At 33.1% G+C, this 24,765-nt stretch overlaps 1 protein-coding gene and 1 pseudogene across 4 annotated transcripts in view; both read left to right on the top strand.

Moving 5' to 3' along the window:
- The first annotated feature begins 478 nt into the window (after positions 1-478).
- The window catches only part of LOC148628437 (nucleolar protein 8-like), a 135,227-nt gene continuing 110,940 nt past the window's right edge, over positions 479-24,765 (top strand). For 2 of the 4 annotated variants that reach the window (XR_015923504.1, XM_088587535.1), the window contains exons 1-5: positions 490-582; positions 7,752-7,832; positions 8,188-8,321; positions 11,832-11,894; positions 20,446-20,524. Coding sequence is in view for 2 of the 4 variants with exons in the window: in XM_088587535.1 (XP_088443661.1) it covers positions 8,195-8,321; positions 11,832-11,894; positions 20,446-20,524 (269 nt within the window). In the remaining 2 variants the exon portion in view is untranslated. Of the gene's footprint in view, positions 583-7,751; positions 7,833-8,187; positions 8,322-11,831; positions 11,895-20,445; positions 20,525-20,799; positions 20,864-24,765 lie in introns of those variants that run through there. The other 2 variants (XM_088587545.1, XM_088587553.1) reach the window with 2 other exon arrangements.
- On the top strand, positions 5,445-6,840 carry LOC148628438 (uncharacterized; annotated as a pseudogene).

Here is a 24,765-nt window from a genome sequence, read left to right on the forward strand (position 1 = left end):
AAATTAAAATGAGCAAACGGCTCGAGGGTATGTTGCATAAATTGTGAAAGGATAAAGTACAAAAACAAAAAAATAGAGACAAGAAAAATGTTTCGAAATGAATGAGAAATCAAAAACCAAAACGTCACTCGTTCAAGTCTTCGCGGATTTTTTTTTACTTAAATCAAGGAGTTAAATTAGATTACTATAAAAATCCTTTCTTAAATACAAAACTGTCATATTCATAACCGTATTTATAACAACATTTAAAAAAAAATGTATGGACGAGATATAAACCACGGCCGAAGTTGTTATGACCGAGGTGGTAGTGTGGACTAAAAGACTTGCATCGATATTTCCAGTTTCTGGCTCAATCAGAACTCAGACTTTCTCGTTACATGAAAATGGAGCGGGATCTCATCAATTAGCTTCTTGGCGTTTCGTATCGCTTCTTGTCGCTAATTATTGAGACTAGTGTTGTGGAACAATCGGAACTCATCAGACTTTCTCGTCACAAAATAAGCAAATGGCCGAGTAGTTACGGTTGTTTCTGGCTAGGTAGACCTCGTGTAATGTAATAGTTTGTACTAGAACTAAAAAGTGGTAAGTAGTGATTGGGGGTTTTTAACGACCTTGAATACCAATACAGGCCTCTCACGGTCGATGTTAGTGGGTTAGTAGAACCATCTGGTGTTGTTCGCGGAGCCCAGACCGGGATATCTGACTGAAGAACTTGGTCTGAGTAGTGAGTATGTCCTACTATAGTACTAGCGGCTGGGCTGGTGTGTTGACGCTCTGGCCTACTCCCAGACTCCACGTGGGTACGAGAGCGTTTCCCCACTCTAACTGTTTGGGAGTACATCAAAGTGTAGGGTGTGTTAAGTGGTACCAGGGAGTGTTTATTTGAAGTCCATAGTTGTATCTTATAGTTATATATATATTAATTGCAGGTCTATAGACCCTTTTGTGCTAACTGTAGGATAGTCGATGAGCATGCTCAATATACACTTCCGTGAGGAAAATTCTTTTGTTCTACCCAAGCCCTTACCTTGCGTAAGTGTACATTGAGCATGCTCACCAACTTACCACAAATAGGTCTATGGTTGAATTAGAACTGTTAGTGTTAGAGAATCTATCATGGTAAAATGGTAATCATTTTTGGATTCGGCACTGGATATATTTTTTGTTTGGTGGTCAATACAAAAAATATCTCCAGCGCTGAATCCCAAAATGGATAAGGTGGAAAGGTGCAGTATTGCCACAAAAAATTGACGGTCCAATATTCTGAAAGCTGAATAGTCAGAATGTTCAATAGTCAGGAGCTGGTAGTATGTAGTGTGTTTTTGGTAAATCCAGCAGTCAATTGTGAAGTTTATAGGTTTGATTCACGTCATGAGTCTCATGAGAAATGTACATATCATTTCACTAGCCCGAATTTTTACTAGTCTTGGGCTTCAAGCTAGTGGCTAAAGGCAAGCACTGGTAATCATACATCAGACCAATCCAGCATATTATTTTAGCAAAAGAGGTACCATGAAAGTCTGTTTTCATTAAACAGTGACAGTGGGTCAAATGTTATAGTTTTTTCGAACATAATAGCAAGTTAAATAATGAAGAAAAATCTTGTGAAGGGGAACTTACTTTCAAGGAATGTACTGAAGCTTTGAAACAGATGCAAAATGGAAAGAGCACTCTTATTTAGATCTTTATCTTATGGGTAATCTTCTGAATGTTTTTCTGATTTTCAATGCCAAAACATTATCATCTAAGTGCCTATGCTACATCAGTTTCCAAAGACCTTGATGTAGCAAAAACATTGTCTATTTTACATGACAAAAATGTTGTTGTACCAGCAGACAAAGCCCAAAACAACATTGTTTTTGCCTGCTAAATGTTTTACATCCAGTGTTTATTATCAGAGGTAGACATAGAAAATAAAAGCAGTGATAAGACCTATACTACTACCACACTTTCCAAAGAAGAGATAGTGGAAAACCATAAATCTGTGCTATCCTCTTTTGGTCTCTTTGTGAGAACGATGATTATGATTTACCGTCTATGTACTGGATTCCTTAACTCCACAAGAATCCACACAAACAATATTGCATAGCTGGATCTGCAAAATGTACCACCAAACCTCCTTCAAAACTTTTAACTTCTATACTCACAGCTGTCAAAGAGGGTGTGCAGTCCTACCACAACACTTGTTACTCCTGTAGTGGTATTAATTCAATGTGGCTCCTTAAAAATTTGAAAGATCTTTTGGAGGCAATCAGTTCAAGATTATTATCAGAATATAATAGCATTAAAATGTATGATTTTTCAACACTGTATACTTCTATTCCCCATACTCAGTTAAAATCCTGACTTTAAAACATTATAGATAGTTGTTTTTCCAAAAAAAAGATGGTACACCTAGATACATTATATAGTTCTTGGTAGAAATTCCTCATACTTTGTAAGAAATAATTCCAAATCATGTTCCAAATATACAGAAGAAGTTTACAAAATGCTGGAATTTTTAATCGGCAACATATTTGTCCAGTGTGGTGGAAATGTTTTTCAAAAAATCATTCGGCATTCCAATGGGAACAAATTTTGCTCCTCTACATGCTGACCTATTACTTCACTCTTATGAGGCTGACATTATAGCTGATCAGATCTGAAAGAAAGAAGATCCTTTAATCTCAGTTTCTGCTATATAGATGACTTATTATCTTTAAACAATCCTAATTTTGGGGATTTAATACATCGCATCTACCTCAAATAACTTGAGATAAAGGATACTACAGACACTGTGAGGTCAGCTTCATATTTTACCTACACTTAGAGATTGATGGTGAAGGAAAACTATTGACCAAACTTTACGACAAACGTGATGACTTTTCATTCGGAATTGTCAACTTTCCTTTCATCTGTGGCAACATCCCTTCAGCACCTGCATATGGAGTGTTCATATCACAACTCATACATTATGCCAGAGCTTGCCAAAACTACACAGACTTTTTGTATCGTGCTAGAGTTCTAACAAATAGGCTTCTGGAACAGGGTTACGTTGCTACAAGATTGAAGTAATCAATATAATTGATATAGCAGTTGCCAGAGCCTTTAGATTTGTAAAGCCTGATAGCATCTGCAGTTATCTTACACTACCACAGGAAAATAGTCCCATTGGCATACCCCAGTTATGTTCAAATGCAGAAGATAGGTCCATGTTATAGGTATTTCTAATATATAAAATTTAATTCCATGTTATTTACGCCAATAAACAAACTTAATAAACAACTTTTTTTCTGCCAACTTAACTATGCTGATTAAAATGTATTAACAATGATCCAATTAAAAATAGTTGACCTCTAATCTCTTAACAGTAGCTGTTTATTCCTATGCAATCAGTCGTTCACCATCAATATATTCAAGTTTTCTATTTATTTTTAGATACTATAGATAGAAATGAACACCCTGCGAGACTATAAATAGTCGAAATGCTGAAGCTACATTCTGATATTTCATCCAGACCCTGGGATTCAAATATACTTACAAAAAGAGGGCAGTGGTTCCGATCAAGAAACTTACAGAATGAAAGGGGTTCCATGCTATCATTTGCCACTCATTTTTTTTTGCCAAGTGTTTTGCAAAAGAGTAGCATAACCACTGAAACCATCACACACAGTGTCATGTATTTTTATTATGGTTTTTGCCTCGTGACATCGGAAGCCCGGAGATAACAAAATAAAAAATTAAATTTTGCTTAAACGATAGCATAGGAATTTCGATGATGAATTTATTGGGAATGGTGTCAGTCTGTGGTTTGATGATATTGCTTCTTTTAATAATCCTTCTATTGGGCTATTTTGTAATGGAGCAAGGTTATAGACCTACCGGTGCTCCAGTACAAGGCTAGAGTTGTCTGCAACATACATGATTGTTGAAATTGTATTCTTAGACTTTGGCGTTAATGTTAATGTACGTGTGTCTGGAACTAGTTGCCTAAGAAACTAAGCGCTTTAAATGACACATAGATGTCTATGCGATAACTTGTAGCACTAGAGCTATAAGACTCATCAACTGAGGAATGTAGCTAGTGCATAGGGACATGTATCTAAGGACATGAATTATTTCAATAATTGTGGGGGCTTAAGTTTGGATGATTTGACAGACAGTTTCGACGTGTAGGATGATAAATTAAAATTCGATTTGAAAGTATTTAGAAAACGGAAAAGGCCAGCTGGTAGTTTGTAGTTCAATTACACAGTATGTTGGAGAGTTTTGTTTTTATTTATTTATTCAGGTGTCCCATGTATTTACTGTCATCAAACCTGAATATTACGTAAAGTGGCACACTGCTTCAATGCATTATGCAATTGGTGTGTTCTTTTTGTTATGTCCTTCTTAATCAGAATGCAATTTGACGATAATTTGAGGCGTAAAAATTCAAACAATCGATATAAATTGATTCAGTACATGAGTACTTTGATTGATACCTGTCCGTAGCGCTAAATTAGGCACATGGAGTAAATGTAGATCTCTTGATCACTCAAGCGTGACTTAAATGCACAGTTATCATTTATTTCTGTACATCAAACTTGAGTGTCAACCAATGTGGGTAGTTTGGTCACTACCCTGGTGTCACTACATTTTGTTGCCAATATTAATTATTTTGAAAATGAACTCCTCAGAGACCAATACTACAAGTAACTGAAATAATGACATAAAATTGGAAAATAAAATGAGGCTTACTTTAAGCCGAAATTTGATAGAAATTATATTGAACCTATATATGCTGAGAGTTAACATGAGAATGCGCACGCAGGTCAAGAGGCCATTCTTTAGAGTAATTAGGAACGATCACATAAATATTTACATGTAGACAAGTCTTCCACAAGAAAATAAGGCTTTCCAATCTCAAGGATAGCGGTGGATGCAATCTCTGGGTGGGTATGTTTACTCTCAGCATATATAGGTTCAATATAATTTCTATCAAATTTCGGCTTAAAGTAAGCCTCATTTAATTTTCCAGTTATATTGAACCTATATGCTGAGAGATTTTAGAGATATGTGATCAGTGACAAATTAAAACCAATAAAGGCACAATAAAAGAACATTCATGTTTCATCTTGTCTACTCTATTCTAATGATAAACATATACATGTATACAAAATTTGCCTAAAACATGAAACCATAAATTTGAGCATATTGAAAAAAAATATGTAAGCGATCAATAATACTGTACAACAGCATTATTAGGTTTGTTAAGAAGTGCCACTTCTCAATACCTTAACACTATAATTGTCATCATATGATTCCTTGGAAATAGGTTTTTGGTAGTATTTTCTGAACATAGAGTCGTTTGACCAACCAGCAGATTTTAAAATCGCATCAATCAATAGACGCGTTACTTCTAAAGGCTGCTGATGTGCTAGCTGATCTAGTACTGTGTGGTTTAGATGAAGTAATATCAACTCCTCAAAAGTTCTGGATTATCAGAAGATGCTACGAGCATCATCCTCAGTTCGTGGAAACAATCCACAAAAAACACAATATTGGACATATCTTCAAAGATGGGTGTCATTTTGTTGTGAAAGACAAATTGATATATTTAAAGCAACTGAAATAGATGTAATGGAATTTTTGACTATGTTGTACAAAGCTAGGCTTGGCTACAGTGCCATAAATGCAGCCCACAGTATGTTGTCTTCAGTCATATCAGTTGATCAGTTTAAAACTATAGGGCAGTGGCCACTTGTAAAAGATTTGTTAAAGGGGTCTTCAATATCAAACCATCTTTACCTAGGTGTCAAAGAACTTGGGATGTAGGTACTGTGTTACAATATTTAAAAACATTAACTCTTGTGAATCTATTGTCTTTAAGAATGTTGCCCTATAAGCTAGTCATGTTATTATTACTTTTGACAGATCAGCATGTGCAAATGATTCATAGTTTAAGTGACATAACAATTACTGACAACAATATTTTTATCAATGTGCAGAGTTTGCTCAAATGTTCTAAACCAGGCTCACATTTAGAGCCTATAGAATTACCTGCTTTTGTTGATGATAGTAGATTATGTATAGCTAAGGTACTGAAGGAATACATAGACAGAACAAGATATTTGTGTACCAATGATTATTTAATGATTAGTTGTGTAAAACCCTATCAACATGTTTCAAATGGCACATTGGGTCGTTGGGTTAAGTCTGTGTTAAAATTATCTGGAGTTATTTTGCTAAAAATAGAATCTCATGAGGCAACACAGGGGAAATATACGGTGTCATCCTGGTTTGCCCACTTTTAATTGGAATAAACATACAAGGTTGTGTTGTTTTAACAATTAAAGAGTGTTTCTGAAATGTAGGTATAATTAATATTTGTACTTTACCTGTAAATTTATGATGAACTATTTAATTAAGAGGAATATGCATTATTTGCTAGAAATCTTTTCTCCACATCATCAATTCTCTACATCCCTTAGAGGTTACAAATACAAAGTCAGTGTAGGATTAAACAATAATGATAGAAAAATAAGCAAATGTAAATGAATAAATAAAAATTAGAAAAAAAATGTCTAATGTGCATTATATATGCACTATTTTAGTATACAGTACAAGGCAGTAACAGAAAAAATAAAATATTTAGCACCATGTCTTGCTGACTTCATTAAATGCAAAGCAGTCTATGTAACCTAAACGTTTCTCAGCATTCAATTTTATTCAGCAGCAGGTTCGAAATCAAACTCATCAAGATTCATAGGTCTCCCCTAGCAAGAATCAAAAATAGTAACTGTAGTAAGTCAATTATTTCATAGACGTTTGGTTGTGCATGTCTTTATCTTGTTGTGCTGGTCCTATAAATGGTATGTAGTGAGGGTACCTTCTGTCTGGAAGTAGTTCCATAAAAATCTGTTGTTTGCTAAACACTTTTCAGACATGTTTAGCATACATCTAACCGTGAATGTAATTAGCCTGGAAGCTTGACATTACAGAACATAATACATTTCAACACATATTAATTAAGGATAAAGTTTTCAATTTTTTTAAGTTCATATATACATGTAAATAATCATATTTTTGTGCAATAATTCCAATATTCAACATCATGTAATAAAATATCAAACTATTTTATTTAAAACACAATTAAGTTACTAAATGAGAAATTTTTTTTTCTAATATATGCTTAATTTATAACAGTATTTTTTACAATTTTAACTATAATTCTACAGGTAATATCCAGGTGAAATTTAGGTGATCAATAAAGAACAGACTATTATTATTAAAACAACAATTTCTTATATGTTTATTTAAACTTGTAATTAAATGTATCCAAACCAGGATTAAACCAAATATGTTTATTTCAAATTATGTATATCTACGCTATGCTAGATGTATTTTGTGTCCCTAGAAAAGGTGACCATGCTGATATCAGCATTTTTTTAATATTCAAGACATTTAAAATTACAAATGTAAAGAATATATTGTCCCTGATTAAGTGTAAGAGCCAGTATGCATGACAGTGCTTTATTCATATGCAATGTACATTTTAGTTTTTTTAATGCCTTTCCACAGTGCTGTAAATAACAGATAATCTGAAATATCTTCTGTATGTCAGATGCAAATACTACGTTAAAATGTACTATTAAAATGGTCCTCATTTTCTCACACAAGAGTGACTAAAGCTTTCAATATTCTGGAAAAAAAACCTGCACAAAAAGATGAAATTTTTTGATGACATCTTTGTTAATTATGGTACAGTATATTAACCTCTTTTCATTAAGGTACCACCATGTTAAATGATAGATGTCTTGCAGTGTACTGTAGTGTTTTGTGCCCACATCCTGACACATCCTGTAACTAAGGTGACTAAAACAAATCTGTCGTGAACACTAGCTTGTTGCTTATCAAACGAAAAATCTTATGTGAACATTACAACGAAAAAACTTTTAAGTGAAAGACCTTCCAATTATTAGTAAATAATTGACATACATTGTACTAGTATTATAATTTTGTTTCTTTGGTAGAATTTTTCATTCAAAGAATGAACTTTGCATTAAATGATTTTTGAATAGACGATCCCTTTCCACCAATTAGATTGTGTAGTTCAAGCAAAGCAAAAAAAAAAAAAAAAAAGTGGCAATTACATTTGCACATAAAAAGCTATATTGCAGAAGTTTAAGAATTTATTGTTATTTATCTAATTTCTATTATTGGTAGATGTAAAATGGCAGAAGTAAAAAGGGTTTTTGTTGGAGGACTTGTTCCGGAAATCACAGAAAAAGAACTAACAGAACGGTTTCAACGATTTTGTGAAGTACTAAATGTCCAGATAAAAAAAAGAGAAGTTCATAGTAAGTACAAGAAAGATTTACAAATGGTTCCATAACACAAAAGGAAGGTTGGTAGTGATTTTTGGGGTTTATGACAATTTCCATTATTTTTTCAGGTTTCCAGACTGTAACTTGAACTACACTGTTCAACACTGTACAAGGTTGGGAACTCGTGTAGTACCTTGGGGTTTTATATTTCGCTGCCATCTCCTCTTGCAGTTCTATTGAGTTTGTCGGATATGCTTGGCCTGACCTCTTCAGCAAACTCCTCATTCTTCTCACAGTCCTCCTCTATACTTGTCATACAGGTTCTTCCCTTGACTGCACTACTAGCATCCCTTTGTTCATGTTGTTGGCCTTCTTGTATGAAGTTATACATTGTTTGATTTAATTCTCTAAGGGGGAATCTCTGTTGTTGCAGCATGCCAATTGTCCTCATATACTCATGCATTTAATGTAGTTAACCAGGGTTTCCATCTCAGTTCCTTTCTAAGATATCCAATATTTTCAAATTCACTTCCTTGTGACTTCTGACACTTGCCTCCGCTCCTTCAACATTGTTCATGACAGTGTCTTGGTTTGCTGTTTCCTCCGTGTCTGATGTCTCTGTTTATAATGACTTATTTTTGTGGATCTACGTGATTTCACTATTGACCTAACACTCTTTGCAAATATCAAGTTGTAATATCCTCAGCCACTCAGTTGTGTCTCCATGCTTTTTGTATTGCTTGTCAAAGTAGCGTTTGCTTATAGATATCCTCTTAGTCATATTGCATGTTCCTAACAAGACATACAGAACTACCAGTTTTCTTTCTCTGGTGATTAGATTATTCAACTGCTTTATTATCCCGTCAAATGCTTCCTTAGATCGCCAGCCTTTTTGACATACAAAACGTAATGGAAATGCTGTGTCATGACAGATGTTTTCCAATCTGATCCCTTGATTATCGGACAGAAGCACAGCAAAATCGTCACTTTTACTTTCAGGAATGATGAGTGGATTGATCCTCAAATAATCCTGTATTTCACTCATTCAGCTTTAATTCACTGTGTATTAATCAACAAATATTTACTTGGAATAAAATGTCTATGCTTTACTGATTTTTTGTGTATTTTTCAGTATTTCTGAGATTTTAGTACAGGGTCGGGACTGTCAACTATCTTTTTAGGCCAACCATAGATTTCACTGAAAATAGCAGTCATCATAATCAGTTGAATTTTATGAAAAATATATGGTTTTGGTGCAAATAAATGACAGAATATAACAGGAGATAATTGATTAAAGCTGTATATAATGGGGATTGGCTTCTGAATTGCCCAATTGTTGATATATTAGTTGACCTCAACTGGAACACTTTCCCGCAGTGTGATGCCTGAATTTATTAAGTATGTACGTGGGTCATGTTTGGTACAACAGAACAGTAAATTCTGTATAATCAGTGGCCCTAATAGAAAGATGTCCAACTATAACAACTTTTATTTTTAGAATGCACAACCAAATATCCATCATGACAACTCCGATCTTGAATACATAACAATATAAATAAAATTTAAAAGATTGTACATGTTTATATCGGTATGGCACTGTTTTTGTGTCTGGTGTGTGCTTAATGGAACACCCTATCTTACTGTCTGATGAAGTACATATTTATTTATGTAGGAGAGGGGTATACTGTTTTACTCATGTATCTCATTCCTTCATTCTGTCATTTCGTAACACATTTACATAGGATAGGGGGTATACTCTGTTTCACGTGTGCCCTTCATTCCATCCTTCCTAATTCCTAATTTTTGTCATTCTGAAAGAATTTTTTTTGTAACAAAATTCTTAGCTACTGTAAATCACTTGCTGTTGATTTTTACACAAAACTCATATGGGTATATTGCAATGGTCTTGTTAGCCCAATTTAGAAGGGCATTGCCCTTGGTCCTTCTGTCTTATTAACATGATCCAGATTGCCCTTAGGCCTTTTCTTAGGCCTTTTCTTGTTTCAAAATTGTTCGTTAATTAGAAGAGCCATTAATCTGACAAAAGGTATTAATTGCCATCTAAACAGGTAAGAGGGAGTTTTTATGGGTGTCATTTGCACAATTTTCCTGGTAACTAACTGTTAAAATAGTTTTAATGATTTGTAAAAACTGAAAACCTCAGATGTAGAACCAGGGACTATATGATAATAGTAATATTAAGTCCCTTGGCATAGAACAGACCTATAAAGTAATTGCTGGTTTATAGTTAACAAACATGTTTAGTGCTTTTAGGACATTTTAAGATGACTAAATACTCTGCTTTATACAGAAAATGCAGTTTCAGTGTTTTAAATTTTACCATGAAATGACTCGTCCTGCTCAAAATCCAACCTCCACTTCCCCGTGAGCAGGGGTACATTATTTTTTGACAGATAATGCATGCAAACAAAAATTATGACTATATTACATCAAATTCACCTGTAATTGGCACAAATTAAATAATTTATTTTTGGCAAATTCACCTGTAATTGGCACAAATTAATAATTTATTTTTGGCACAAATGTAAAATAGTTTGTGGCGCAAATGAAAAACTAATTGGCACAAAAGGAATGCGTTTTTATGACCAGTTAATTATCATGAAGAAGCAATCAGCTGAGCTGGGTTATCCGATGATGATTAACAGGTAAGAAATGGATTCCAATTGTATGGGCAGCCAATCATTTGTTTAATTAATTTGTACTGCACAATTAATTAGACAAATACTGTCAATGTAACAGGTCTAAAATTGTGTTGATCTATATTGTATTTATTTGGACCCTTAAAACTGTGAACCCATACAAGGTGACTTAGGTCTCTGAAATCTGATTTAATAAAGAGCTTTGTGGAGCGCAGAATGGTAGGACTGCAGTGGTGGAACCCTGAACAGTTGGGTAAGTGTGGACACTGTTTTATTTTTTGACATACTTAAGCATAGGGTCTTACAGTTCATTATGGACACAACAACAGATTTGGATGGAAGTGGTAATATCATGCTGCACTTGGCAAAGCTCTTTATCATACCCCTCACTTGCAAAGTGGGGGGGGGTGTGGTCAGTGATAAGGGTGTCCTTGTCTGTCCTTAGGTTACTCAAGGAGGACCCATCTCTTATCCGTTAGTCCTCCCACACCTCTGAATGGAATTGAACGAAACTTTCACAGAATCTTTATTACATGTTCCCATTGTGCATTTCCTATTTTAGAATTTGATTTGAATCAATTTAGGGGTTTCATATAGCAAAACATGGACTTAATCAATTGTTAATGTGGGAACAGGGTAAACTGTAAGTCCCAATGTTTAAGTGTGGTCAAAAACTAATATTGTGTTCTTACTTGTCCCAAGTGTATAGAGTTCAACTGAATGCGGTAGTATCGTGTTGCACTCAACAAAGCTTTAATTTTGCTAATTTTAACTCCAAATCTCAAGGTAATGCCTAAATAAATGTCCTCTGGAACACCAAAATGATCCTTGAAACTGATACTTTGTTTCAGTAATTTTTTCATACATTCATCTTTCTTTTCAGATAGTGTTGACAAAATATTTGCTTATGTGAATGTGAAAGCATCTGAAGAGAATTTGAAGAAATGTAGGTACATTGAATGCTATTTATGAATGACAAAATGCTAGAAAACACTGCATTTGGTTATACATAAGTTTACTCTAAGAAAATCTATACTTCTTATTTATCCATTGGACGATACACTTTGTGAGCTATTCTAATCTTCATCTGTCATCCATTCTAATTTTGTAAAATTTTTCTCAACATTACTGTTTCCACAAAAAAAAGGACTTATTGTAACCAAAATCAAAATAAATGATGTAAGGAATATTTTCTTCAACCATAAACAATGATTTGCATGTTTGACCCATTTGTGCTCATGTGTGTTCTTGCATCTGTCATTGTGTTGTAGCATGTTTTCGCCTTCTTGTAAAGCTTTCATTTTTATATGATCTCAAAAAATTTGCAGTCGTATATTGGTATGGGGCCTAAAACAAACATTTCATATAATTCAATTTTAGAACTTCAGTAAAAGCACAAGAATGATAGTTCCATTGTTTCACAATAGTTTATACAATGGTTGTTTTCTTGATGTAAAGACAATAACTTGGTATACCCTGTGGTATTATCTTTGTGAACTTGTTCACAGTATTTCTAGTTTATATTTGGTCCAATTTGAGAATATTTTTTTATTGGAATATATGGAAATCCCTGCCTGCATTTTTCAATCAGATTTCCGATAGCTATTACTTTTTTTTGAGTTATAAGGGGTCAATTGGGCCACACCCCAAAAAATGACTTTTTAGCTCACCTGGTCATAGGCCATGTGTGTTATTGCATCCGTTTTATCTTCAAATTGCTTTGCGTCTGTTGTCATCCTTGTCTTTGTCATTAACAATTTTTCTAAACTCTTCTCCTCTGGACCTACTGGACCAATAAGAACCAAACTTGGTATAAGGCCACATTTAAAATGTATGTTTTTTATCCCTCTCCTGATCTTGCCTATTGAAAAGTTAGATTAGTTTTTAATAGCATTAAGTCTTGAAACAAAATTCTTAAAATTATATTTCATATATTTTCATGACCAGAATCTGGCAAGTAGAAACAATGAATTGGCATTGAAGAGAGATGTAAATACATGTAGTCATTTCAGAAAAGTCATGAGGAGTGACATATCTTTCAAACTGCATTCACTGCTAATTGCTATTGTTGAGCTATGGATTTTTCAGACATTGTTTCTGGTAAACCATCACCAGTTTCTTTTATAATATCTTGATAAGGATATTCATTGATTTTTTTATAAAGTCAGGGTTAAAATATATATTTAAAGCATCTTCCAAGCATCCTGTTCAGAATTGATTGGTCGTCCCCAAAGTACATGTACAAATTAAATGTATTTGTACACAACACAAATCAACAGTTAAGATAAGCTCTAAACAAGCTTTTGAACAATGGTGAGATGAATGACCATTTCACATATATATGATGTCCTTGCATGGTCGCCAGGCTTTGAAGAGGGAGGCAGATATTTCAAGACTGAAAATCAGTGAAACCCCCTTGGGCAGCAAAAAAAATTGAAAAAGTAAAAAAATGGTTGTTATGCCCCCGCGACAAACTGTCGGGGGACATATTAATTTGCCCCTGTCCCTCAGTTCATCTGTCCGTCTGTCTGACCATCCATTTGTCCGGATTACACATGATCATGGCTTGTCTGGCTGTTTCCTCATACAGTTTTTGAATTACATCTAAAATATTTTAAAGGATATTTCTACACATGGTGAAGGTGTGCAGGGCCATAGGATTTTGATTTTCGTGAAATATTACAGAAATTGGTGATAGTTACACTTAGTCATTTTACTCAGAAATATATGGATCATGGCTTGTCCGGCTATCTACTGGTACAGTTTTTGAACTACATCTAAAATATTTTACAGAATATTTTTACACATGATAAAGGTGAGCAGGGCCAAATGATTTTGATTTTCGTGAAATATTATGGAAATTGAAGAAAGTTAAACTGAGTCATTTTCATCAGAAATAAAGCTATATGGCTTGTATGGCTATCTCCTCATCTAAAATATTTTTTCGCAAAATGTTCCTACACATAATGATGGTGTGCAAGGTTATTGGATCTTGATTTTCATGAAATATTACGGAACTGGGTGATAGTGGACTTCGCAGTATTATGGAACTGGGTGATAAACTTCGTAATTTTTGTCAGAAATATATCCCAAGCGACAGTTAAGGATTTGTTATGGAGGGTATAAACATTTTTTATGTGACAGTCCGTCCATTGGTCCTCTTTTTGTCATCACAACTAGTCTGACACTACCAAACAGAATTTAATGACACTATGTGGCAAGGATACAATATGTAGATATATGTTCATATATTTAGGAATTTCTGATGCCCAAATTTTTAGAGTTACGGTACTGGAACAGTTTGTCATTGCAAGTCTTGGAAGGATTGAGCTGAACCAACAGACCACGAGTATCACAAGTCTTGGAAGGATTTCTGAATCTGCAAACCATGTCTTCATACAAAATTCAACATGTTCCTAATTTGGTAAATCTAGCGAGTGGGGGCATCATTTGTGTCTTACACACGTTTTATTTACTTAAAAAAAAATCACTACTAACAAATGAGGGAGGCTCCTGTGATAAACAGGGCTTTTAGATTTTTTTTTTTTTTTTTTAAATAATTTGATCATGTCACTTTTAGACTAATTTTGCAACTTGTTTTCCCCAATAGAACACAGACTTTATATTCCTACTAGTAAGTATTATATAGTCTCTGAATAAAGCTATATACAACCTCTGAATTCCACTGAGTTCATCATAGAGGTATTTTGGCTTTATTGTAGACGTTAAACGTAACCAAGTGTGGGTAAAAATTGATGACATCTTTATTGAGAAGTTGTTTAGGATAACAGTTTTAGGTGTACACTCTTGAAGACTACAAGAATTTTCACTGTTTGTGTGAGTGTGTTTTGTTTTTGTTTTGTGTTTTGGTTTATTTAGTATTAACAGGCTCTTTTCCTTTGTTATTCGTTCATGTCTTTATTTCCTGTTTAAGAGATATAATGACAATTCCTTAAACAATTAAATACAAACTAAAGATCCAATGTAATCAGAAAGTGAACATGAAAAAAATCATTAAACAGTAAACAGGTTAAATCACACACACACGCACACGCACACGGTATATATGTTTAATTAGGTATTTTCTGCATTAGCGTTTAAAAATAAATCACACTAAGCCTTATCATTTTCTTTTCAAAATAAACTCTTGTAGTTTAAAAAAGACTGATTTATTATAGGTTTGCTTTAAAACAAGTCTCATGATTTTACCAAGATTCATATCCCAGGTTGTGTTAATTAATTCTTGTCATGTCTATAGTCATTGACCCGGCTAAAAATGATTCATAAATGTATTTTTAACTTCTATATTTATTTAGATCTAAAACTTTAATCCGTACATGTCCACAATAAGATAAGCTTACTTCACAGTCTAACTTCTCTCCCTCTTATAACCTGAAACACACAAAACTTGTTTAATCATTAAAGAGTAGGATAATTTCTAAGAAATAATTCTAACAATACTTCAGATATATCTCATTGCCGCACAAAAATCTGTCAGAAGAAATGATCATGCATCATCTCAATGCATATTCATCCTGTCCATCCTTTTGAATTTATTAACAATACCTTTAAATTTAATGTGAACATATCAAATGGTATTTTGCCATATTTTGATTTGCAAAATTATCAGTAGTACTACATGATTTGGCTTTTGAAACATTTTACTGAATATCAAAAACTTGTAATATCCATATAAATGTGAATAATATAACAACATGATTTTCACATTTATTGTTCAAAGTAATTCACTAACAGCCACTAAGGCAGACAACTCTGTCTAAGCTGAAAGCATTAATCGCCACAAAAACAAAGGGGGACAATTTGTAAACAAATAAAAAATATATTGATCTTTACTGATGGTTTTAAAACGACCAACTTTAGTAATAACACATATCAATACAGTTAAGAAGTCATAGGTATTGTCATGAAAGTGCAGTTATATGAAGATATTCAATAATTTTCCTAAATTTCTTGTCCGACAAAATTGTTGTTGGAACTCTCCGTTACTCCCCATTATAACCAAAATTTCAGAAACATCTCATTGTCTTATGTGAATTAATTTGGCTAACATCCTCCACCACAAAAATGTTACCAACAAATTTCCCCATTATTTCAAAGACTAATCCGTACCAATTATTTCCCATTCCTATACTTCACCCATTGCATCAAAAATTTTCAATTATAAATGACTATTGCAGAACCTAGAGATTGAGGACTTCAAGGCTAAACCACCTGAATGTCCTTGCAAAAACTCTCCATTCAAATATGGTCTTAGCGGTCACGTCGTTACGGAAGATTTAACCATCATCAAAAACGAATCACTACATTATAGCCTTTCTAAAAGCCCCAAGTACTGTGGACCATGCTCCATAAATTGGAATTATAACTTTTAAGTTCCTATGGATGCCGTGGAGGACTACGCAAGAAAATATGTTGTTGTACCAGCAGACAAAGCCCAAAACAACACTGTTTTTGTCTGCAAAATGTTTTACACTCAATATTTATTATCAGAGGTAGAAGTAGAAAATAATAGCAGTGATAAGACTTATACTGCTACCACACTCTCCAATGAAGAGATTGTGGAAAACCATAAATCTGTACTATCCTGTTTTGGTCTCTCTATCAAGGACGATTATTGTGATTTACCGACTATGTACTCCTAAACTCCTAAACTCCACAAGAATCTGTACAAACAATGTTAAATAGTTGGATCTGCAAAATGTACCACCAAACCACTTTCAAAACTTTTAACTTCAATGCTCACAGCTGTCAAGGAGGGTCTGCAGTCCTACCACAACACTTGCTACTCCTGTAATGATATTAATTCAATATGGGTCCTGAAAAATTCTAAAGATCTCCTGGTGACAGTCAGTTCAAGACTACTATCAGAATATAATAGCATTAAAACCTGTGATTGTCCAACACTGTATACTTCTATTCCCCATACTCAGTTAAAATCCAGACTAAAAAAACATTATACATTGTTGTTTTTCCAAAAAAGATGGTACACCTAGATAGGAATATATAGTTCTTGGTAGAGATTCCTCATACTTTGTAAGAAATAATTCCAAATCATCTTCCAAATATAGAGAGGAAGATGCTTACAAAATGCTGGAATTTTTAATCAACAACATATTTGTCCAGTGTGGTGGACGTATTTTTCAACAAACGGTCGGCATTCCAATGGGAACAAATTGTGCTCCTTTACTTGCTGACCTTTTTCTTCACTCTTATGAAGCTTACTTTAAAGCTCATCTTATCCGAAAGAAAGAATATAGTTTAGCTAGATCCTTTAATCTCAGTTTCCGCTATATAGATGATGTATTATCTTTAAACAATCCTAATTTCGGGGATTTGATACGTTGCATCTACCCCAAAGCACTTGAGATAAAGGATACTACAGACACTGTGAAGTCAGCCTCGTATCATGACCTACACTTAGAAGTAAATAGTAAAGGAAAACTATTGACCAAACTTTACGACAAACATGATGACTTTTCATTCAAAATTGTCAACTTTCCTTTCATCTGGAGTGTTCATATCACAACTCATACGTTAAGCCAGAGCTTGCCGAAACTATGCAGTCTTTTTGTATCGCGCTAGAACGCTAACAAATAAGCTTCTGGAACAGGGTTATGTTGCTACAAAATTGGAGTCATCACTACAGAAGTTTTATGGTTGTCATCATGAACTCGTGGGTTGTTATGGTGTATCCATCTGCACCATGAAAACTGATTTAATCAATGGGTCATAGTTTTCCTTTCCTCGTTTGTCTACCCGGACTTGGTGAGCACTCCATAGTTTTGTAACCTATGCCATATTTTGTTCTGTGTGTGTTTTCCTTATGGCGATTCACTGGTAAAAAAATTGAGAGCCGTGCATTCATGTATATATCAAATGAAAGCTAATAAAACAGACTTTTCAATGCATGAACTTATTAGAGAAAAAAATAAAAACACAAGAATAAGTGTCACCATGGAAACCACACAGAAATCATGTAAAAATGCGTAAAAACTGACAAAAACATACCCACTTTAAGCTTCAAAATGACAGATTTCCTGTGAAAAATACAAACATTTTTTTTTCTGATTTTCTTGCTTTGGACAATGAGCTTTTTGAATAATCACATTTCCTATGCGCATCGCTGGTTAGATTATAAGCTATTTTACCTCAATTCCACTCACCAATTTGTACAGGGTAAAAAATTCACTTACTTTCCTTTTCACATGTTGGACAGGCAGCCATTGAAAATAGTTCCTTACAACAATGAAAATAAATGAAACATAGCCAAACACTTGCCCTTGTTTACTTTTTCAGAAAAAAACAACAAATAAAAAAATATATTTATAATCACCATAGCAACCATCAATTTTCAATTATTTATTTTTTCATCCCTAGCCAAAATTGTGAAACTAAATGAAACTGTGGAATGCTAGCTTGACTTTTTATGAGCAACTCGGCAGGTGTTTCTAGAAAAGAAGAGGACGCTTATCCTACCGGTGCACCTGGTCCTTGCTCCCAGATTTTAGTGGAGTCCGAGTTGCTCATTTGCTTTTGTTACTTTGTATGTATGCTTTTAGTTACTTTATGTTCTTTGTTGTGTATGTCTGTTTTCCATGTCTGGTCTTTGTCCCCGGATTACATTCTTTTGATTACCGCTATAATCTTGATTCCCTAAATAACTTTCAAAAGTCACACACCTTGGTACATGACACTCAACCTTGGCGTGAAATACCCACATACCAAATGTCAGATATCTTAGTAAAAAGGCAAAACAGTTATGGCACAAGCAAAACTTTGGGTGGTATTTTGCCAAAATGTGTATCTTATTTGACCATGAGGTTGACATGTTAAGGTAAAACTTCATCTATTCTGGTACACAACACTCCACCTTGAGAGGATATACCAACTAAATATTAAAAGTCTAGGTCAAAAGACAAAAAGTGTTATGGTATGGACAAATTTTGTATGAATGGCATTAAACTTTGGTATGTTATTTGAACATAAGGTCAAAAGTCAAGTTCAAATGTCAACCACCCTAGTATGTGATGCCTGGCCTGCAGGTTTTATAATGCCATACCAAATTTCAGATGTGTAAGCGAAAAGAAAAAACAATTTTAGCCCAGACAAAATTTTGTATGTCATTTGACCTTGGAGTCAAAGGTAAAGGTCAAAAGTTATCCTATCTTGAACATTACACTCTACCTTAATGTGATTTACGTACATACCAAAAATCAGATATCTTGGTAAAAGACAAAAAAACAATATGGCCAAGACAAAGTTTTTTATATTTTGCCAAAACTTTTATGTTATTTGTCCCCGGGGCCAAAGGTCAAGGTCAAAGGTCACCTACCTTAAACATTACTCCCTGCCTTGGTGTGATATACTTAAATGCCAAAGATCAGATATCTAAGTAAAAAGACCAAAAAAATAATGGTAGTCAAAATTATGTACCATATTTTGCCAAAATTTGTATGTTATTTGACCTTGAGGTTAAAGGTCAAGGACAAAAGTCTCACACTCTGGTATGCAACAATTTACTCTGAGAGGATATACCAACATACCAAATATTAGAAGTCTAGGTCAGAAGACGAAAAAAGTTGTGGTCTGGACAAAGTTTGTATGAAAAACGTTAAGGAGAAGAAAAGTCCTTACAGGGGTTGATTTTGGGTCCAGATGAGCAAAAAAGATATTTTTTTATATTTAATATATTTATTTCTGATATGTTTCAGTGGAGAGCACCTACTACACATCCATGCATACAATTAATTAATATCTTCTTGCTCTTGTTAGCAAAACTGGTCTGAAGATAGCCTATTTTTGTACATTTCAAATTGTCAAAAATTAAGAATTTTGGTTGCTATGGTTACCAGATCTAAACCAATCAGATTGCTTTGTACTTTATTGTAAATTGTTTTCCTAAGACATACTTCATTAATATAATTATGTAGTTTGACAAATTTCCATCATTAGATATAAAAAAATACATTCATATTGTGATGTTTTTGTGTTTATTAGGCCCAAAATTGGTGGTTGTTAAGGAATGGTTGTTGCTATGGTTACAGTGAAAACATTTTAAATTTTTTGTATTAATTCTTGTTTTTCCATTAAATCCTACATATTGCAAGCCAATTTGGTTCAAATGTCTGACATTAATAAATCACCCACTGCATGATTCTGAAGTGGACTGCTACTTAATGACTGACAAATTATTTTTTGGAACACATCAGACTTTTTTTTACACAAGGAAAAATACGGTTGATGGTAAAAAAATGATGCAGTTTTGAAATTTTGATTTTATTCCACTTTTGACAAAAATCTGGTTTGGCGGATCCAGAAACCAACTTATTAATAAAAAGGCCTTAGGTGAGAACTTCTGGCTGGGAGCTTTATTTTCCTAGTCTAAACTTTTGATACAAACTGGGTTTCTCAAAAACTGTAATAGTTTGTATTTAACATGTAATAATGAGATGTGTTTCTTGTGTATTTTTTCTTAGGTTTTTCAGTATATAACAAGACAAAATGGAAGGGTTCTGAGTTGAGGTTGCAAATGGCTAAGGAAAATTTTCTTTCAAGGTAAATAATAATGATAATAGATGTTATCATGTGGCAGTAAACAGGTGTATAAACATAGCAGAGATTGAGAAAAAAAAACTTGAATTAAACTCTGGAGACTAGAAAATTTACAACTTAAGTATACTGATATAATTAAGGCCTAATGAAATAAAAAAAAGAAGACAAACTTGATATGTGTCGGCATTAAAAGTTCAAATAAGCACATCCTAACTGCATACATCACTTCCGAAATATGTCACTTTCAACTGAAAGATTTGAGCCATTTGTCTTTTGACAGATGATCTACATTTGTACAACGTCTTTGTATATTCTACATTAGAAGCACTGATATTTTCACAGGTATGATTTTTTCCCGCTTTTAATTGGAATTCTGCCATTACAATTCTGGATTTAACTGTTATGATTCTTTTTTTCCTGTATAGTTACTTCTGATTTTGCCAATTTCTGCTTTGTTGACATAATAAAATCATCCCTGTTTTCAACTATAATTGTGATCCATCAATCAATCAATTTCAGATCAGTCATCGATATGTCTAAGTACAAAAAATACCAGTCATAATATTTCAAATTTTGTATACTGTACATATGTTTCAAAGAGTAACCTCTCATCGGCAGATTTGGAATATAGTACACAGGAAGATCTTAATCCAAAAATTAATTGTGTACAAGAAGTACTCAAAACCAAAAAAATATCCAAATAATATCCAGCACTGTAAGGTGTGCCAACAAGGAATGAAGCCTCAGTGTTTTAGTGATTTTGAAATTTGTAGTACTGCAAATTTCAGGAAATAATATATAAGATAATTTGGGGACATAAGAGTTTAACTGCTGGACTTAAAAATACCCTTGGCTAGTCAAAGGGAGGTAACTCTAATAACTGTTCACAAATATGAAAATGTAATGTACATGTAGGCTGTACATAATGGTTCTGAAATATTTTCGTTTTAATTTATTTTCTAATCATAATATAATATGGTATATTATTTTTAAATTTTTTTATCTATCCAAATAGATTTTGCTATGATTTGTTTAGGCAAAGGTCGAAGAGCTTTGCGAAAGTTTAGACTTTAAGCCAAATTATCAAGTTTTTCTTGGAAACATATTATTATTTTAGAAACTCATCTCTAATTACATCTTTCCCTCTCAGTTTCTCATTTTATATTTATTAATTTATATTTATTGTACTTGTTAGCTAATATGATCTGTAAAGTTTTTGATCCTGTATACTCTTATATTTTCTGTTGTCCTACATACTTTACATTGACATGCCCATGTAGACGATTTATGAAATGGGATCTATAAGCATTTTAATGGTAAATTGGCAAGGAAAAAGAAGAGATGTACTCAATATGCTTAAGTCAAAATCTTATAGCATTTACTGTTTACAAGATACCCACTTTGTTAAAGAAAACGAACCAATAGTCAGATCTATTTGGAAATAAGAATGTTTCTTTTCATCTGTAGCTTCAAATGTCTGAGGAGTAGCGGTATTGATTAATAATAATTTTGATTTTAAAGTGTATAAGGAGAAAAATGATACATGTGGTAATTTCTTAGCCTTAGATATTTCAGTAGATAGTACAAGATTTACACTGGTAACTTTGTATGGACCTAACCAAGACTAACCTGTTTTTTGTTAATATTACATCCATCATAGAAGATTTTGGTAATGAAAACTTTGTTATGTAAACAATCCGAATTCAATGGCGAAAATTTTAGAGATTATAGAAAACTGGAATCTCGTTGATCATTTCAGGGAATTTTCTCCAAATACTAAGAGGTACACATGGAGAAAGAAAACGCCACTGAAACAGGCCAGGCTTGACTTTTTCTTAGTGCCTGACAATATGCTTCTCCATGTTAAAGGGTGTAAAAAAGATTGTAGTTATTGATCTGACCACTTTATCGTTGTATTACAATTAGTTTTTAATCCATTCATTAGAGGTTTGGGATTGTGGAAATTTAACAACTCATTGTTATATGATGCTGATTATGTCAGAAGTATAAAAGATAAGATTTTGGAGGTAAAAAAGCAATATTGTGCTTTAGTTCATAATTATGATAATATTGAAAAATTAGAAAATGAGAGCCTACATTTATGTATCAACCATCAGTAAAACAAGATCCTATTCAAGTTATTTGAAGAAGCAAAGGGATAACAGAGAATCTGAACTTAGTGAAGAAATCCATTTTTTAGAATCCAATTTATCTGTAGAAAATTTGATTCACTCAGAATCAAAACAGGCAGATCTTGAAAAGCTGCGTAAAGAAAAAATGAGAGGTAAATCGATCAGATCCTGGGCTAAATGGATAGAAGAAGGGGAGAACTAACAAAATATTTCTGTGGTCTTGAGTACAGAAATATTTCAAATAAGATTATACCTAAATTGAAAAAGAAGATGGAAATATTGTTACAGACCAATTTGATATATTGAAAGAAACTAAAAATTTCTATCATAACTTATATAATTCTAGGGACCATGTATTAGATAATGTGGGGTTAGAAGATATTGGATCAGATCTGAAAGATCATGATTTTAAAATACCCACTGATGTGCAAAAAATGTCTTTAAAAGGGGAAATAACTGTAGCACTACAGAAGTATTGAAAAATATGAAAAAATAAATCACCAGGATCAGATGGTTTTTCAGCAAAATTTTTCAAGTTCTTTTGGATTGATCTAAGTTTCTTTGGTGTTCACTCTTTAAACTATACTTTTGAAACAGGCCATTTATCAGTTACACAGAGGCAAGGAATTATTACTTACTTTCCAAAAGATAAAAAACAAAACATTTTTTGAAGAATTGGAGGCCTATTTCTTTACTTAACACCATCTATAAAATAGGCTCTGGTGTTATTGCTACAAGAATAAAATATGTACTTAAAGATTTGATAAATCTTGATCAAACCAGGTTTATACAAGGGAGGTACATAGGAGATAATATTAGATTAATCTATGATATCCTACATCACATAAAAGAGGAAGATATACCAGGATTACTTTTATTGATTGATTTTGAGAAAGCATTTGACTCTATATCTTGGAGTTTTCTTTTTATGTTTTAAGATTTTTTAATTTTGGAGAATCCATAATCCATTGGATTAGAATTTGCTATGAAGATATAAGTTCATCTGTCATACAAGGAGACCACCTTTCAGAATTTTTTACAATTGGCTGTGGGTGTCGTCAGGGCGATCCTTTTTCACCTTATTTATTATATTATGTGCAGAAATTTTAGCTATAAAAATCAGGGGTAACCAAAATATTACTGGTATCACAGTGACCCATGTTAATCAAAAACTATCACAATATGCTGATGACACATCCTTAATATTAGTAGGTATTGAAAAATCTTTGAATGCTGCATTAGATGAAAAAATTTTTGCAAAGATTTCAGGACTAAATATTAATTTTTCAAAGGAGGTGGATTGGTAGTAAGAGATACGTAGCCCAGGGCGTAATCTTTCATGGGGAGCTACCTCTTTTAAGATGCTTGGCATTAGTTTTGATTTAGATCTTGATCATATTAGTGAATTAAATTTCAATGAAAAGTTGATTAAGATAAAGAGTATGATCAATATATGGTCAAAAAGGAATCTCACTGTTATAGGAAAAATAACAATAGTGAAAACATTGATACTACCTATTCTGAACCATCTATTTCTTACTTTACCAAATCCTAGTAAAAATATGACCTCTAAACTTAATAGTATTTTGTTTACATATATCTGGAACTCACCAACTGGTAGAATAAAAAGGGAAATTATACAAAAAGATTTTAAGGAAGGTGGTCTTAAAATGATTAATATTACTTGCTTTATGAACATGGATAAGGAAGTTTTTTAAATCTGAAAGTTAGTGGTCTAGCATACTTTTTTCGAAACTAGATAAGGAAGTATTAATGATATGTGGAAATGGATATGATATGTCTATTAATTGTACAAACAAGTTTTGGAGTGATATTTTCAAAGCATGGAATGATAGAAAAAAGAAAGAGTAACACTTTAGAATATTTTTATATTAGCCCAATATGGTGGAATAATGATGTCACTGTGAGGAAAAAGAATAAGAAATGGTTTGAAAAAATGAATATGTTTTGTATATGACATCTTGAATGAAAATAGAAATTTCCTTTCAGTCATGGAAATGCAAGATAAGTTTAATATACACATTGACATTATGGAATATAATAGCTTTGTGCCTGCCTTAAATAAGGCAAGAAGAAAATTTAAATCTGATG

The sequence above is a fragment of the Perna viridis genome, chromosome 1 (genome assembly GCF_037379345.1).
Source record: "Perna viridis isolate PV_CMFRI_1.1 ecotype Kerala chromosome 1, ASM3737934v1, whole genome shotgun sequence".
Taxonomy (NCBI): domain Eukaryota; kingdom Metazoa; phylum Mollusca; class Bivalvia; order Mytilida; family Mytilidae; genus Perna; species Perna viridis.